The sequence below is a fragment of the Taudactylus pleione genome, unplaced genomic scaffold (assembly GCF_031769625.1).
Source record: "Taudactylus pleione unplaced genomic scaffold, aTauple2 ptg000135l, whole genome shotgun sequence".
NCBI lineage: Eukaryota > Metazoa > Chordata > Amphibia > Anura > Myobatrachidae > Taudactylus > Taudactylus pleione.
This window is the reverse complement of record NW_028284537.1, coordinates 3520980-3539971: the sequence shown is the minus strand read 5'-3', so window position 1 is coordinate 3539971 and position 18992 is coordinate 3520980. Positions and strand designations below refer to the sequence as shown.

At 43.1% G+C, this 18992-nt stretch overlaps 1 protein-coding gene across 1 annotated transcript in view; it reads right to left on the bottom strand.

Moving 5' to 3' along the window:
- Positions 1-18992, bottom strand: part of SUCLG2 (succinate-CoA ligase GDP-forming subunit beta) — a 257830-nt gene that overhangs the window by 25971 nt on the left and 212867 nt on the right. The window contains exon 10 of the mRNA XM_088473443.1: positions 6659-6779. Within this exon, the coding sequence (XP_088329569.1) occupies positions 6659-6779 (121 nt within the window). The remainder of the gene's footprint in view (positions 1-6658; positions 6780-18992) is intronic.

Here is an 18992-nt window from a genome sequence, read left to right as displayed (position 1 = left end):
CTGTGGGGAGGGGGCTCTGGTATACCAGGGGTGGGGAGATGATGATCTGTCTGTGGGGAGGGGGCTCTGGTATACTAGGGGTGGGGGAGATGATTACCTGTCTGTGGGGACAGGGATCTGCTATATTAGGGGCAGGGGAGAGGATGATCTGTCTGGAGGAGGGGGAGCTGCTATACTAGGGGCGGGGGAGATGATCTTTGGGGAGGGGGGTATTCTGTGCTAAGGGGAGATGACCTGTGTGTGAGAAAGAAGGGCTAGTCTGTGCTAGGGCAGGAGGATGCCACCGAGGAGATGCAGGATGATGGCGCCTGGGAGACGCAGGAGGATGGCAATGTGGGGAGACACAGGCGGATGGTGCCGAAGAAAATTAGAGGTAGCACTGGAGAGGCGCAGGGGGATAGCTCTGAAGAAACACATGAGAGCGGATAGGCTGGAGACACACCAAGGCGATGGTGCTGGAGACACACATATAGGATGGAAGGAACGCTGGTACTATTAGAAGAAAACACTGGGGAACAGTAATCTTTAGTAAGATAACAATTGTAATGAAACCATATTCTAATGCAAATAGAACCAATGAGCAAATATATTTTATTAATATTAAATTGTTCAATATAGGAAACTCCCATTTTGTCCTGCCCCAAAACTTCTGTTACTATGGATTATCTGGTTAAACCTCTGTTGCATGATGACATTGGCTTTATTGCTACACAAACAGGCGGCTTCCGGACCATGTGATCTCAGCATGAATAGTGATCACCGACTCAAGAAACTGCCTGACCAAGAAGGATCAATTTTTTCAGAGGTTCCCCGCTGCAGAGAGATCATATAGGTAAGAAAATGCTCATTCACCTGCTCGCTGTGCTTATTCACTGGAGAGAGGGATTGGGGGCATGGCTCGCATCTCATGGAGTGGTGGGCATGCCCCCAGCATGAAAGAAATGGGGGGGGGGAGTTGCTTGTGGGCATAGCATTTCTCATTAGGCCACACCCCTTGTAATTAGGCCCCACCCACTTTTTCGCACATAGGGCCTCTTCCACATTTTTTTCCAGGGCCACTTTACATTCTCCACCCCTGGATCCGATTATAGGAGCTGCGGGAGCGCGCATCAGATCTTATCTTCAAAAAAAAACAAAACACGATTTTCACAAGATCCATCATATGACTTGTCGAAAATCGGGCAATCGGCCTGAAATCGTGCAGGTGTATGGCCAGCATTAGTTGTTACAAATGACTCTATTGAACATAAAGTTTGGAAGCAAGTGGCAATTTGAACCACAGACAAGCTTCTAAAAAGGGGTTAGGCTTTAAATCTTTAAATACTCCTTACAGGCAGGGATCTGCGTCCTTTCAGTCATTTTCCCCTCCCTCCCTGTTTCCTTTGATGTTTGTCGACTTTTTTCTTTTGGCAGGAAAGAATGGCAGCCTAGGGACCAGTGGGATTGTTTAATAGGTTCACTCCCCTGTAATGTACCGACTAGGCTGATTGTACCACCGGGGACAACGGTCTCAATTTCCTAACCGAGTCTTGGGGTATTGGCTGGGGATTTGGTGACCTATGTACTTTTAAATGGGCAATTGGCCCTGCATGTATTTTGTTGTTGGAGTTATATTCCAGCAGGACAAGGTCTCAAAGCCTACAGCAAAAGATACTAAAGCAACAGGTGGCAGATTTTGTATTGAGACGACCACCGGGGCCCTCGTAGTTGCCCGCATGGTCACTCAGAATAGCCCATGGTCACTCAGAATAGCTGTGGTAATTGAGACGCTATAGGTTCATTCTGGGCGTGATCGCAGACGCTGGCTAGTACACGCCTAGGAAACAACTTCGACACGCCTGCGTTTTTGCCGGAACTCCCCGTAACCACCCACATAACGATCTCTTCCTGTCAATCAATTGCGAGTGAATCCTCACAGCATGCGGAAGCGCAATTCATTCGCAGTGCGTGCACAATGCAGCTGGGACGTATGGGCAGACCGTCGATAATCGCTCAAGTGCATGAACATCGGAATCAGGCACAATGTGTGATGTGGAAGGCTTGTAAGAGAATTTGCCAAATAGACGCCTATGCCCATATTCAATTTGAGGCGAAATGTCGGAATCGGGGATAATTATCACCAATGATGTCATTTTCGCCTATTTCAATTATCCCCGTATTCAATTACATTGACTTTTCGCCAGTGCGAAAGTCATTCCTGGACAAAAGTCCATGAAAGGTGATGTTTGTCCATGAAAGATGACGTTTTGTCTCTTTCTGATACCCGATTTTTGGCGGGAAAAATCTGAATTTGGCGGGAAAATCCAAACTAATCCTAGCCTGCACATCCCTAACAAGGACATAGAAGAATAAGAAAAGCATTATTTTAAGACAAAAATATCAATGTTTAGTTTAATAATGGGGTGGTCCTTAAAAACATTATATTCAAAGTCTAATGTTCTAGATCAGGCTTGTCCAACCTGTGGCTCTCCAGCTATTGTGAATCTACAAGTCTCAGCATGCCCTCCCATTGATCAGTTGGTAAAGCATGCTGGAACTTGACGTGTGTGAGACAGCTTAAGATCATAGGGGCTCCTCAAGGTACTCCCCCCGCCCCAATTAAGACTGAAAAGTGCCATACATGGTAAAATGCAATAGATCTATTGGGGGTGAACAAGCACCCAGACACCTGGTGCCTAGACATGATGACAATGTGAAGAAAAGTAACTTGCAGTCAAAAAGAAAAAAAAAAAGCTACAAACAAACTGGATCACATAGGTTCTATAAACGTAATATAATCACACCCACCCCCCACAAAAAATAAATAAAAAACAAATTAACTATGATAAGGCTCTTATTGTCTAAAAACAATAAATGATGTTTAAGCAGCATTTTACCTGTTTCAAAAAGGTTTTGCCTCATCTGCAGAATTTAAATTGTGTTTCGTTTTGGAACATTCTGCTTACACTGCACCTGTCACCAGAAATTAGCATTTTCTGGTGCAACGGTACATAAAATACCTATGTATTGTGCTAGCTGTTTATTCCAGAGAGAATTACTTTCGAAATTATTTATTTTTATTTTCTTTTTAATCTACCGACTCTTTTGTTTATTGGAACCTCCTGCCTAACACTAGTAGCATTTTATACAAATGAGAGCAAGGAGAACTACCTGGTAGGCAGTCCTGTAGACTTGTAGTCCATAGCTTTTGGGTGAGGAATATATTTTTAACACATTTAACATTGGACAGTTTGTCCTATATGTGTGTGTATAGTTATGTGCGTGTGTGTATATATAAAAAAAAAGAAAAAGAAAAAAATTATATATATATGTGTGTGTATAGTTATGTGCGTGTGTGTGTATATATATAAAAAAAATATATAGATAGAGCAAAATAATAATTTTGTGGAGAACACCTGGGCATTTGTACTTTAAATCAGTGAGTGTAGGTCAGTTTGTTTAAATATAGGTGTGTGTTTCTCTATAATTAATATATATATATATATATATATATATAGTAGTCCAACATGCTGGCACTCCTCACATAAAGCAATGGTATAGTGCGCCCGGTGCCTTCCTTATTACCTCTCCTGGTGTGGGAGGAATATTAATAGTCCAAACATAGGTGTCACTCACAGCGTCTTAATAAAACAACTTTTAACGAGCTTGTGAAAGTTGTTTTATTAAGACGCCGTGAGTGACACCTATGTTTGGACTATATATATATATATATATACATATATATATATATATATACATACACACACACATATATATATACACACACACACGCCAAACACGAATGACTGGCCTTATTTTGGGCCCAATATTATTCTATTCTAAAAACACATTTTAGGATAGAATATAACAGGACTGTCATTTAGAAACCTCTGCAAAACCGCCAACAAACCCCCGGAGTTTAGAACAGAATAGAAACCCCCACCAAACCGCCGGGGTTTAGAAAAGAATACAGACCGCCGTCAAACCACCGCTTAGTAAATTTTGCCCAGAGTCTGAATTTGAATATGAAGTGCTGCGAGGCTGCGGCTTCTCTCCAGGCCAAGTTCCGTTAATATTCATGTGTATATACCGCCGCACAGAAATATACAAATGTGGCAGAACAAATTTATCAGTGCAGTCTCGTGAAGCAGTTTGACACATCCATTTGCAACTAAGGGCCTGATTCACTTCCCATCGCAACTGCGATTACGCAATCGGCCAATTGTTGCATACTGCGCATGCATCGCAGTGTGCGTGCGCGAACCGGCCACTGCGATCACAATGGATTCGTATAGTATCGCGGTTGAACTGCGTACGTAATCTCTATTTTAATCGGTAGTGAATCAGGCCCTAAAACGCAGGGGCGTATCTATAATGGGTGCAGGGTGTGCGGGACACCCATATTTTTAATACTTACCCGGAGACCCAGGTGGCGGCATCAGTGCTGCACAAATCAGCTGGAAAATGACCGCTACAAACTAGTGCCCAGTGTCTACTGCTGCGGTGCTGTGCTCAGTGCGCTGCTGGCACTAGAGAGAAAGGAGGGGCACACGGGCCCCCTCCCCTGTTAATACGCCCCTGGTAAGATGCATTTTCCATCGAAACAGACGGTCGGTGCAAGCCTAGTCACACAGGAACTGGCGGCTTACTCGCCCAAGGCGTCTTGCGCCGCATGGCATATTGGGTCTAAGTGTATGAGGACAGATCTGTATACACCCTGCAAGCGCTCACCAATCCCAGATGGGGAATAACGGGACCAACATTTTTATGTATGAAATTGCCAGGAGGTTTCCTAAAGCTATCTCCATCATGAATCCGTCGTCCTACAGTGCCAGCAGCAAACGAGGTAGATAAAATAACTAAAACGCAAAAAAAAAAACAACTGCATTCCTGAAACAAAATGATACAAAGCTACATTGTGATGCTCAACCGAATTATAAAACGTAATAAAGGGAAACGAATCTCAGAAGACTACCCCGAAAAACAAATAAACAATCACAAATAATAAAAACGTATTTCACCTAGCGTGTTGTAGACACAAGAATAGTAAGAATATGTTTCCTAACGCTCCTGTAGTGTTAATGTGAAGTCATGCTAGATATTCTCTTTGATCCGGCAAAAACATATACTTAGAGAATTTTGCAAGAATGCTTTGAGGAATAATTTTGTGCTCTGTTTTGCTGACATATTTTGATAGCTTTGTGACAGCAAATTAATGTTCTTTTTAAACAGGGTAATTACATAGTAAAACTACTGATGTTTAGAGAAACCTTGAAAGGCTTCGTAGTACACTTCCTTCTCTCACACACTACAAAAGGGGTTTGGAAGAAAAAGACATGAAATCTAGACACACATTTGCCTTTGGGATGCAGAAAAGAAGGACATGTTCCTCTTTGCTGAGATGAGGACAAATTGAACGGATATTATAGCCAAGAACTAATTCTGGCTCCGATTGTGAGGTCTAAATGACAGATAATAAAAAACCTCAAACCAAAACCTTCAAAAATAACTATAATAACGTTTACTTCTATGAAAGGAAGTAATTTTTAAGCAACGTGAAATAAGGCAAAATGGGCAATATAGCATGCATGACAGGTAGTTACCATATTTTATATACACACAGACACACACATTCATACACACACAAACACGTGTGTGATTGGAGGATCTTGATTGCTGTTATATATATATATTCACAAAAAAGTATGGAATTAGTAAACAGTGGCTACAAGCATAAATCATATGATCTTAATTATAACAGTAAAGCAAATAGGTTATAATGCTGATTTGCACAATTAGTGCAATTGCTTCGATTTAAAAAAAAAAAAAAGTCAGGAATCACGCATGTTTGACATGAAGCAAAGTAAGGAAGATCAAATTAGGGAAGACTTAGGGCAAAATTTACTAAGCGGCGGTTTGACGGCGGTTTCTATTCTATTCTAAACCCCGGGGGTTTGGTGACGGTTTTGCAGCGGTTTCTAAATGACAGTCCTTTTCTATTCTATTCTAAAATGTGTTTTGATGGCGGTTTTGCAGCGGTTTTGGCCTTAGTAAATCTGCAGATAGCAAAACCGCTGCCAAACCACAGTCAAAACACATTTTAGAATAGAATAGAACAGGGCTGTCATTTAGAAACCGCTGCCAAACCGCCACCAAAACCCCGGGGTTTAGAATAGAATAGAAACCGCCACCAAACCGCCGGGGTTTAGAATAGAATAGAAACCGCAGTCAAACCGCCACTTAGTAAATTTTGCCCTTAATGTAAATATTTTAGTTATTTTGGCTGCGCCGTCATTTCAAACTATTTGATCTTCCATAGTAAGGTTCCCACAGTAATTCACATTGAGGCGTCGCATAGCTGGGGCCAACGGTTTGATGACCAAGGTGTGCGGAGTCTGTATATTGACCCTGAACTTGCATGGTTTTACTCTGGGTTCTCCATCTTTCACCAAAAACAAACATGTAATTGGCTGCTTACAAAGACCCACCCATGTTGTATGTGTTTGTGTTGTAGAAAATAAAGAGCATACGTTCCAATGGGTCAGGGACAAAGGCGTTAATGTGATTTCTCTGTAAAGAGGTGCATAATGTGTGTGTATATCTGTTAGTAAATAAGTGGCGTTATAGAAGTAAACAATAAATATAAAAGACTCCGATACATTCTCCACTAAATGCTTACCTTCAAGCCGGACCACCAGCGGCACCTTGAGCTCCAGCTCTCGGCAAGCTTTCGTTATACCGTTAGCGATGATGGCGCAATTTACTATCCCTCCAAAAATATTAACGAGAATTGCTTCAACCTGAAAACAGAGAAGATTAGAGCTTTATCAGTCAGCGTCGAAGCTTTTACATACTTAGTTTTCACTCACTTACAGCTCCCTTCACTATTATTATAAGTACTTTCTTAACAATAGTTGCACAGGAATTGGTAAAAAGTGTGCAGAAAGTCGTAGATACGTAGCAGTAGGCATGGCGCGGCAACTCGTATCATACTATGGGGTCTATTTACTAAGCAGTGTTATGAGACAGAGTGAAAAGTGATAAGAAAGTGATAAGGTGCCAGCCAATCAGCTCCCAATTGTTATTTTTCAAACACAGCCTGTGAGATGGCAGGTGGGAGCTGATTGGCTGGCACCTTATCACTTTTCACTCTGTTTCATAACACTGCTTAGTAAATAGACCCCTGTGTCTTCTGTACCCTGATTTGCGTCTTAGTAACACACAAAAGTACATGTGATGCTAGACCCAGCAGCCTCTGGGCCTGATTCAGAGCCGCTCGTAAGCGGCTGCTCGTTCGTTCCGAGCGATGTTTGCCCAGCTGAGCATGTGTACGGATCATAATACGCATGCGCGAACCAGTCAGTGCGGCCGAAAATCGTTTGTTCGCTAAATAGCGAATGCCTGCTATTTTGAGTGACAGGAGGAGGCGTATGTGGGTGGTAACAGGGGAAGGTGCTTGAAAACGGGGAGTGGAGATCCGAACGCAGGCGTGCTTAAAGGTCAAAACGGGCGTTTTATGGGTGTGTATAATTAATACAGCAGCGTCATTGACCACGTCACTGGGTTATTTTATAGTCAGAACTGCTCGCAAGATTGCAGTAGGAAAAACCAACCACAAGAATAGCGAGCAGTTCATACCCTGGTCGATGTACTCGATTAATCTAATAAATAGCGGACATGACGTATGGTGCGAGCGGCCAGGGGGCGTAGTTTTCCAAAAAACGACCGCAAGTTTTGTTCGCTCGTTCAGACCTAGAGGCGTGAACAGACCGCAAAGAGCGAACGGTTCATTTGAATAGCCACCCCTATTTTCTGAACGAACGACCGCAAATAGCATCCGGCTCTGAATGAGGTCCTCTGTACCCTGGCCTTGTCCTATTGTCACATTAGTGATGCGACTAAGATGCATATATAAGGAAAAAGACCTTCGGCACCGCTAAAGTTGCAAAGCCCGTAGCACCCCAAACGGGGGTTATTTGGTGCATTTTGAGCAAAGGTGTATGAGGACACAGCTGTAAGGTGAACATACACTGGTGGCAAAAATTGCGGACACATTTTGAAATTTGAATGTTTATCAACTTCGAATGCTTATAAAAACTGTTTCACTTCACACAGTGCAATCATTCATATATCAAATGAAAGGAAATTTAATGCTGAATTCAACACAATAAACACAGGTCAAATATTTGCATTACAAGGGAAGTTATGCCGTGAAAACAACACTTAGGGTGAAAATCCCTGTGTACTTGTGATGTTACTGTCCTATCAGTATTTCGTTGGGTATCCTTTATTTTTCAAGACCGCAGCACAGCGACGTGATCCCGGATTGTGGTTTTAAGTGAAAATGGTCTTTCATATGCAGCAATTGCAAGAGAAATTGGTGGGAATGTGACAACATCAGGAGTACGAAAGTGTTGTTTACGCTATCAGGAAACACAATCTATACTATGGATACCTAAATTAAACCTCTATGCAATCCTGTTTATACCTTCTAAAATTGTCGCTATTTAGCGTAATGAGTTGCACAGTAAATAAATGCTTTCAGACTTTGAGTGTGGTTCCAAAGCACAAAAAGTTATTATTCAATATAAAAACAGATGGTTACACGCTGTGATCTAAAGACAATTAGCGCAAATAAATCATACAGACCCAAGGTACAGTTGTTATATACGCACGCGCTCTGGGCCCAGATACCGGCATCAGCATTAGAAGCCTCCGTCAACAGCACAGCAAGAAGACTCCAGACTGGGGTCAGAGAGCGCACATATATACTCTTACAGGGATAGGGTGAAAACCCCTGTGTACTTATGATGTTACTGTCCTATCAGTATTTCGTTGTATTTCCACTGTATAGTGAAATGCAGTCTCTCAATTCACTAGCAATGAAGGACATGCATGAGGTGGTGTGTGTCTGAGCAAGGTCACTGGTTCATAGTACATAAATAAACTGTGGTGTGACTATGCATGCGCCTGCAAAGTTCTACACACAACAATATATGTCAATTCCAGAGTTACAGATGCAATGTTCTACTTTCAGTCAATCCCTAAGGAGCAACTTCATCATTGAGCCCCCTCAATTAGGTATCAGACTCGCAGCAAGTTGCAGTGGCAGATATCAAACTACGGCGCAACTCAACGTTGCTCAACTGCGGAGATAACTGGTCTAAGAGGCAGCAGTCCTACCACTAACACTTTGACACTAAGTAGTAGCAGCAAAAGTTTCCGCATGTGCACGGAGAGGGCTGGCAGTTGTAGGGATCTAAACAAATCCATATTCTCACTCCGGACATCCTTCCCATAACTCGGGAAACTAAAGCCATCTGAAGATTGGATCAGTTTCCGCAATCAAACTCTGAAAACGTTTGGTTTTCAAAGTTTGGTGATTGTAGGTCCCCATAGTAGTGTTTGGGGATGGCATGCCATATAGGAACTGCATGGTAAGCTGAAGGTATCAGTGACATCTCCTATATTCCCTTAATAATGAGTCCAATGCTTCATTCCTTCAAAAGTAGGAGAGAAATAATCTCTTCACCTACCAAGGAATGACGAACAGAATACAAAGGTACAGATAGCCTTGAGCTTTAATGCCAGGAGCTATTCAATAACGCGCATTAACACAAAGATCCTGGGTTAAGTGCCCGGAACTATGGGTTAATGCACTCACAGCCGCAGTAAGAGCTGAAGGGTGCGAACAGAAATTCGCGGTAAGTGCAGCCCGCAACTGAATAGCCCCCGGCACTGCTACAAGCCTGCGACCAATTGCCCCCTGCCCCTAAATCAGTTACCACGGATGACGCTGTGTGCAATGGTTGCAAAGACCACATAATTAGTGAATGTCTGAAAGTAAATCATCCAGTATGACTCATAATATACACTGTACTAAAGACACATACAACTATTGACCGTCGTTCTCTCCATCCAATTATTTCGGCATATAAATCACTATTACAGCCCATAGTGCACTTTACTGACAGCTTCCTGCAGACATGTGTTCTAGAAATCCCTACAGTATTTTCCAGATATTACTGACCTCTTGGAAAAATTACAAGTGATCTAGGGGTCTATTTACTAAGCAGTATTAGGAGGAGTGAAAAATGAATAGTGAAAAGTGATAAGGTGCCAGCCAATCAGCTCCCAACTGTCATTTTTCAAACACAGCCTGTGAGATGGCAGTTGGGAGCTGATTGGCTGGTACCTTATCACTTTTCACTTCTCCTAACACTGCTTAGTAAACAGACCCCTATTCTCAACCTGGGGGAGCATTAATGTAAGCTCACTATACACCACTATGACCAATGAGATGTGTATAGAGGCCACTAGAAGAGCTCATGCTGATGACCCATGAGAATGCCACTGGTTGAGTTAGTAGAGTAAAATTTGGATTCATTGGTATGTGTACTGCTTTTCAACCATTATCAATATGGTTGTAACAAGAAGGTTATTGTGTTGCCAGGTGGCGCTGGATATACAAAAAAGTGTACAGCAAAAAAGAAAAGATACTCAATTTTTTTCAAGAGATGAAAGAGTCCTCGCACAAATCACTTTCTGTGGAAAATCCTTAGGGTCTCCAGGGATTAGTCCAGTTGGCACATATAGAGGAAAAAATACAAAAACGGGAAAGACCGTCTTAATGGTCTAATATAATGTTCCAGATAATAGTTGTGCATCAAACGTAAGGGCAAAATGGTATAACTCCGTCAATTGATCGAATTTAATCAGTGCGTACCCCAACTCACATCAGAACATATAGTGGGAATCCCAAAAAGGTTCCCCTTTCATCTCTTGAAAAAGATTGAGTATCTTTTCTTTTTTGCTCTACACTTTTTTGTATATCCAGCGCCACCTGGCAACACAATAACCTTCTTGTTACAATTGTATAGTGGAATATAGTGAGTTTCCATTTTTTGTGTTATACCGGAGGCAGTAGGTTTTGCGCACCATTTTTAATAGTACTTTTTTGCACCCATTATCAATATGGTGATTATTATAGTATTCAAGAGTCTGGTACAGAAAAAGGCTTCATGGAGCGCCCAGTTTCGGCAAATACAGTATTTATATGGCGAATTACAAAAAGGCAAATAGCTTCCCTAAGTATCGAACAAAAATACTAGACCCTAATAAAGATATACTTTTTATATGGCTTGCCAACAATGAAAGGTTTATACATAAGCAATGGATGAGCCTAATCATCAAAACTGATTTAGGACAAATTCTTGCCTTGAAGCCACCTTGTTTAGACAGCAGAGGCATCACCCCTGTATAGCATAGACGTATGTGCTTCCATATCAGCTTTATTCCCTTTGTACCGCAACACTTTTAGTTTCCCTTTGCGCGATTTGTTGGCGTTTCTACTTTAAACACAGGCAAAGATTTGCATTAGCTCTTATTGGCTGCACCTACTGTATAGTGCTGTTCACTATACGGACTTTCCTTAGCTATTGCTATAAATGTCCGCACCAATGTTGGCTGTTTTCTCAACCTGATCCACTGTTCACCCAAGGAGAACCAAAGCATCGATATTATGGACTGATGGTATTGGAATAAAATTGGGCAGGACTGATGATTGTTCTTCCTACCAAATATGGTATCCATGACCTCCGATCCAGGGGTCATTGAGGAAGCACCCCCTAAGGACTGAAGGAGTGAAAGACTTTACATACTGCATATTGATCCATCTGTATATAAATTGCAGTCTGTCCCGTGTAGCGCCGACATGGCGTGATACAGGATAACACAGTGTGAAATATTTGAGAAGTAATTTTGTGCTATTTTTTTCCTCTGTATATTATCAACCTGGATGCAGCTGTTATTTGTGTTACAGCAGCTGCATACACAGAAAAATATGTAGTGTAGCATTTGCTATCTGTGCATGAAGTCGGGAGATCTTCAAATGATCAAACGGTGACTAATAAGGTTTCTCTTTGTGTTTACATGCGGAGCAGTAAATACATTAACAGCACAAAAGCCCATTTAATCAACATCTGAGACTGTGTTCTGTCTTAGCTGACATGAAAGTTATCACCTCCTCCCATATCTATTCTCAGAGCTCATCAAGGGATTTGACAGAAAGATGTTTTTTTTTTTGTGCACGTTGAGAGCATCTGACTTAAAAGTCTTGATGATTTATGCGGTTCATGGATAAAAAGGTACAAAAAACAAAACAAAACAGCAACACAATAAATGAATGGGGTTGAGGACAAAATGTAGGTAGAGCACGTGAAGCTTTTGGCGTTAACTAAACCTAGGCAGAGCCTCCACTGTCATACTCCTGAGATCTTATAATATGAAAGTGAAAATTTGTTCTTATGTCTGTCTTTCTATACAAATCCACAGTTTACAAGCCAAGATCGTGAAATGTTACATACGAGCGTATTAAAACACGGCGGAGGCAACTAAAAAAAATTTAAATTGAAATTAATTACTGTTCATTTTTAATTAATTAAAAAACACAATTTTTGCATAGCATTCGCCCTCTACAGGTCAGGTATGGAATTAGAAAAGGATTTAGCCCACAGTTTACAAGCCAAGATCTCTCATGGTTGTACACCTAAAACACCAAAGAAGAATAAAAGCATTGTCCTGTTTGGTTTATTGTTAGATGCAGATTTGGACACCATTCTTCTTGGGCCATCTGCAAGGTCAATAATAAAAATATTAAAATGTTATTTTTATTTCATTTCATAATTTGATTTTAAAACATGCATTTTGCTACATTCTAAGGAATTATGGAATTTTATTCTGTAGCATATGATCTAAGCCTCTGAACATCATTTACTATGGCTCTCGCGTTGAGTTTACAGTACATTTTAAATGCTGTATGAATTTATTAGGGCTGAGCGGGTTCGGATCTCAGAGTACCAAACCCCCCTGAATTTCGGGGATCCGGGGCGATCTGAGCCAAGCTCGGATCTCCCTGCCTGCCCCGGATCCCTCGATGCCGCTGTCGAGTCGCGAGGTTTTGCATTGAGCGGGCTTAACGCTAATTGTCTGAGAGAGCAGTTTGTCACAGCTCTCAGCCAATCAGCGTTAAGCCCATTTAATATGCACACAGGAAGCAAAAGATGATGGCACCCGCCTGACACCGCCGGCACCCCCCGCTGCCGATACCCCCGGCACCTCCACTGGCAGCATCCCCGGCTGCTGATACCACCACTGCCGACACGCCTGCAATGCTGCCCCACGTACTGAGGACACCATTAGCGACCCCCACACTGCCGACACTCCCACACTGAGGACACCACCAGCACCCCTGCACTGCCGACACTGGCCCTGATTCAGAGCCGGACGCTCTGACCAGAGCGCTCGCTCTGAATCAGGGCCCACCTCCATAATTATGGAGCGTCCTCCTGGACGCTCGTATAGCTGTGGGTCACCACCCACAGTATATACGAGCGTGCAGGATGATGGTCGCGATGGTCTTGACCATCGCCACTGCGAGCCGAAGCCTGCGGTTGAGTTTCTCAACCGCAAGGCCCGGAGTGATTTTGGCTCTATCAGAGCCAAAATCACTCCCACTGACATCACTAGTGAAGTCAGTGGGGCCAGCTTCAGACGGTAGGTGTTCCCTTGGGAAACATCAACATCGACAGCACGCCCCCTTTGATCAGACACAACGAGCGAAGGAAAGTCCTTCGCTCGTCGCTTCTCGCGCATGCGCACGACGGAGCTCCCTCCGTTGGGCGCTTGCGCAGTGCACTCCATCGACCCACTTGCGAGCGGATAGCCGCTCGCGAGTGGGTCTGAATCAGGCCCACTGTCAGCACACATGCACTGAGGACACCGCTGGAACCCCCGCTCTGATGACATCGCCGGTACTCTTCACTGAGGACACTGCCAGCACCGCAGCACTGCCATACCATGTACTGAGGACACAGTCAGCAACCCCCATACTGCCGATACCGCTGTCACAGTAAGTGCACTATTTGTGTATCAACCCACACTGTATAACACACTGTATCCGTGTTGGAAATTGGAAGCTGAACTGCCACATGTTAGTGCCGCTTAGCTTAAGCTGGCCACAGACATAGCGAGGTGCTCACGATCAGCCGATGTGTACGATTTGTGTACGATTTCCCTTGAAACTCTCCCCGGCAGCCCTGCACACTATCTCCACACGATTTGGTGTCCAATCTTCATACGTTCACTCCTGCAGTCAGACTTTCACAGTGCATCACCTCCTTGATTGTCAGATCTGCCCTACTGCACGACAGATCTGACGATACGATGTGCGACCAGTGGGGACATGCATCGCATCGTGAGTGGGGACCCACGATTTACTCAGGATTTGGCCATATTTTACACGATCTGTCGTTCCAATGTGTCGGAATCGTCCAGATCGGGTAAAATAACGCTATGTGTGTGGCCAGCATTAGTCAGCTAGCTAGCTGGTTGCCACCTTTTGGCCTTAACTAGATGAAAAAAAATAATATTGTGAGGTGGTCAAAATTGATTGGAAATGACTGGAAATAAATGCTATTTAGGTTAATAATACTGTAGGAACAAAAACAGGCCCATTTTATGTGATTTTAGCTGTTTTTATGATATTTTAAGAAAAAATCCAGATCCAAAACCAAAACCGAAAAACAAAACACCAAGGAAAAATACCTAAACCAGATTTAGATCCAAAACTAAAACACGAGGGTCGGCACACATCTCTAGAATTTATAACCACTATTGATATTAAATCAGGCTTATTAAGAGTCTGAATATGGTAAAAAAATCAAAACAAACCCATCAGAGATAGCAAAAACATTAGCTGTGGCCAAATCAACTGTTTGGAACATTCCTAAAAGAAAGAACGCACCGGAAGACCACGGAAAACAACTGTGGTGGATGACAGAAGAATTATTTCTCTGTCATCCCCTTCACAACAGTTGGCCAAATCAAGAACACTCTCCAGGAGGTAGGTGTATATGGGTCACAGACAACAATCAAGAGAAGACTTCAAAAGAGTGAATATAGAGGGTTCACCACAAGATGTAAACCATTGGTGAGCCACAAAAACAGGAAGACCAGATTAGAGTTTGATAAACAACATCTAAAAAAGCCATTACAGTTCTGGAACAACATCCTATGGACAGATGAGACAAAGATCAACTTGTACCAGAGTGATGGGAAGAGAAGAGTATGGAGAAGGAAAGGAACTGCTCATGATCCAAAACATACCACCTCATCAGTGAAGCATGGTGGTGGTAGTGTCATGGCGTGGGCATGTATGGCTGCCGATGGAACTGGTTCCCTTGTATTTATTGATGATGTGACTGCTGACAAAAGCAGCAGAATGAATTCTGAAGTGTTTCGGGCAATATTATATGCTCATATTCAGTCAAATGCTTCAGAACTCATTGGACGGCGCTTCACAGTGCAGATGGACAATGACCCGAAGCATACTGCAAAAGCAACCAAAGAGTTTTTTAAGGCTAAAAAGTGGAATGTTATGCAATGGCCAAGTCAATCCCCTGACCTGAATCCGATTGAGCATGCATTTCACTTGATGAAGACAAAACTGAAGGGAAAATGCCCCAAGAACAAGCAGGAACTGAAGACATTTGCAGCAGAGGCCTGGCAGAGCATCACCAGGGAAGAAACCTAACGTCTGGTGATGTCTATGCGTTCCAGACTTCAGGCTGTAACTGCCTGCAAAGGATTTGCAACAAAGTATTAAAAAGTGAAAGTTAGATTTAGGATTGTTTAGTTTGTCCTATTACTTTTGGCCCCTTAAAAAGTGGGAAGCACATATAGAAACCGTTGTAATTCCTACACCGTTCACCTGATTTGGATGTAATTACCCTCAAATTAAATCTGAAAGTCTGCAGTTAAAGCACATCTTGTTTGTTTCATTTCAAAGCCATTGTGGTGGTGAATAGAGGCCAAAATATGAAAATTCTGTCAATGTCCCAATATTTATGCACCTGACTGTATATAATCCCAGTCCTTATACCAATTGTGATCACCTCTTTGGCGTTTCCACCTTTGGCTACTTTGTAGCGGAGACTTTGGGGGGCTTCAAATTGTATTTTCAGCTCAATCCTGCTCATCAGCAGGAGAGCGGTTTAGTTTGCGCTACGCACCACTCCCGTCCTTTGCCAGATTAAATGTTGTTACTAAGTCTCTCGAGCTGTGGGCTACTCACATTAGTCTACCGAAATGGAAAACAGCTAGTGAGCATTAGCGTGATAAGACTAAAAATGTAGCGATTGAGAAGCCACTTTCCCTCCTCACTAGGACGCCAAGAATGGATATGAGATGACATAATGATGCTGAAAGTTCAGCGCCGGGATCGGCTCGCCTTCGCCGCTCAAACACCAGTCAGCTGTTAGATAGATGCCGTATTTATACCAAGATATTCAAAATCAAGGACCATCAAATGGGGCACCAAAAAGACAGGTTGAGAGAAACCGGTCTTTTTGTAGTAGTAACCAGATTCTATTTATCTAGCACCTTTTAGTAGATAATAGCTAGAATCTGAATGGTTGCTATGGGCAACATCTCCACTTCTAAAAACCCACACTTTAGTTAATATACCCCCTACAATTTTTAGCGATTTACTATCTAGTGTACTATTTACATCACTATGATTTAATTTTAATTAAGTTTAATAAAATACAATGAATTATATCAGGATTTAGTAATCTTTTAAAAACATATGCGCTGGAAATATCTACTTGTATTCTATATGTGTCAGGGATACTTTAGCGTATACCCAAATATTTCAAACAGCTACAGGTCATAGAGGTTCTTCTTACAGCGAGAGCAGAGTTACACCATATCATTACTTAAATCTGCCCCAGCAGCAGTGTAACATGGTATCACTCCCAATATTCTGATATCACATTCCAGGACTTCTCGCGTGTGGAAGGGGGCGTGACCTCATGTCAGCTAAGACACGCCCCCTTGGTGTGATGTTTTATGGGTGTGACTGCGTCTCACATCCACGTTTCTCGTCACGCTAGTGGCAGCAGCTGGGCTCGAGGCATCCATTGGTGACAGAGTCTTCCCCCCAACCTCCCGACAGCAGCACAATGCGCCCAGCAGATGGGACAGTGTCCGAAAAGCGCGATTTCTCCCATATCAGAATCAGCGCCACTAATGAACAAATGGATGGATTAAGGCCTTGATTCCGAGCCGGACGCTCTTTCAGAGCGCTCGCTCTGAATCAGGGCGCTTTTTTTTTTTTTATTGGAGGCGGCCTCCTGGCCGCTCGCTAAGTTGTGGGTGACCACCCACAGCTTTTACGAGCGGCCAGGTGATGGACGTCTCGACCATCGGGCTTGCGACGAGACCCTTGTGGTAGGGTCTTGTCTGTCGCAAGCTCCAGTGAGCTTCCGGCTGCTCACCACTGACATCACTCGTGATGTTAGTGGGGCCGCCCCCGAATGGCAGGTGTTCCTTTGGGAATGCCTCAGTTTGCACAGCCACCCCCCCTCCCCGCCTACAAAAAGGGGCGAGCTGTCAATCAATATCGACAGCCGCCCCGTCTTGTAGTGAGCCCAGGAGCAACGGAGCTGCCGTCGCTCGCGCATGCCGGAGCTGGCTCCGGCGTGAGAATGCGCAGTGGGGGACCATCGACCCGCTTGACAGCGCTCGCAGGTCTGAATCAGGCCCTAAATCCTTTATGCGCTGTGAGATGCTTTAGCCGCCTATACATAAACATCGCGGTCCGGCTACTGGCTGCAGGTAACGCAGCGTGTCCTAGAAGAGGAATCTGATACACTACCGGAAATTACTGGCGGATCTTGATCGGACAATTGGCTGCTACTTTTCATCACAGCTGCAGTGTGTAAAAGCTGGACATCTCCATAAACTGTTCTAGGCTGTTGTACCCACCGAAAAGGCGTGCAACCCCCTATAACACAACAATAACGAGGCACCTCCCAAAGATCAATACGTTTGAGTAGATTACATACTATAGCTTTATAGGCTCTATTAATAGGAACCACAACTGGTTCTCTCTTTCATTTTGTATCACCACTTCTCGCAGGAATACAAACCGCCTGAATTCATTAATACTCACCCCCCTCATCATCCCGAGCATTGTCTTCCTCACTAGCGCTCTTCTTTTACTGGTCGCTGTGCACCCAACGCTGACTGTGAAAGGTGAAGCAACATTCGTGTGCATTGCAGACGTCTTGCATGGGTATTGTTTAACCTAGAGGGAGTCCAGCGAAGCCGGAAGAGGTTCCCACTGTCAGCTATAGGCAAAGCAGACATAACACCACCTCTAGATGGCGGCACTGCACCTAGTGACAAAAAGCATGGCTTTTCGCCACTTGGTAAATACAGCTTAACCGCCGTCTCCATAGTGTCTATGGAGACTACGGTAAAGGGCGCAAAGAACTTTGAATTGGAAGTAGTGGAGTCCCGGCTATTTTGATGGCGTTTACGCAGGCAAAATGGCTCTTCACTGCTTAATAGAGTCCTACGTGCGGAATAATTTATTAAAGCATCAACAACCTTCTGTAATACTCTAGACAAAATCAGCGATTTAGGAAATGCAGTATAATTAGGGCAATCAGGTAACAATTGGGAGACTTAAGGCCCCTCTTGTCTGGCTCATGGATCTTCAGGAAGAATTCTAATCACACACTTTAATCCAATCGTGCAGAACCTAAATAGAACTAAACACTAGAAGACTGGAAGGAATTAGATGCAGCTTGTATAATTGATGACTTTATGCTCGGCTTTAATAATAATAATAAAAAAAAAATCTGCTTAATTAGAGAGAAGTCTAACAGGATTTAATCAATAACCAAGTGAGTCAGGTGGAGAATTCAATCCAAGGTTTTATTGTAATCTTATAAAGTCTGCCCGCCGATCGGTTCAGCCCGTGATGTGATTCATTTATATGTGGTGAAATTTATGTTAACTACGTTTAGATTGTTTATTTATTTACTTACTTGCTGCCCGCTGGCGCTCCTTCTTTATAAATCGTCTTTGACTGACAATTTTGAGATTATACAAATTCTGACACGCAAGGAGAAGGGTTTTTTTTTTTCCTTATTTTTATTTTTTTG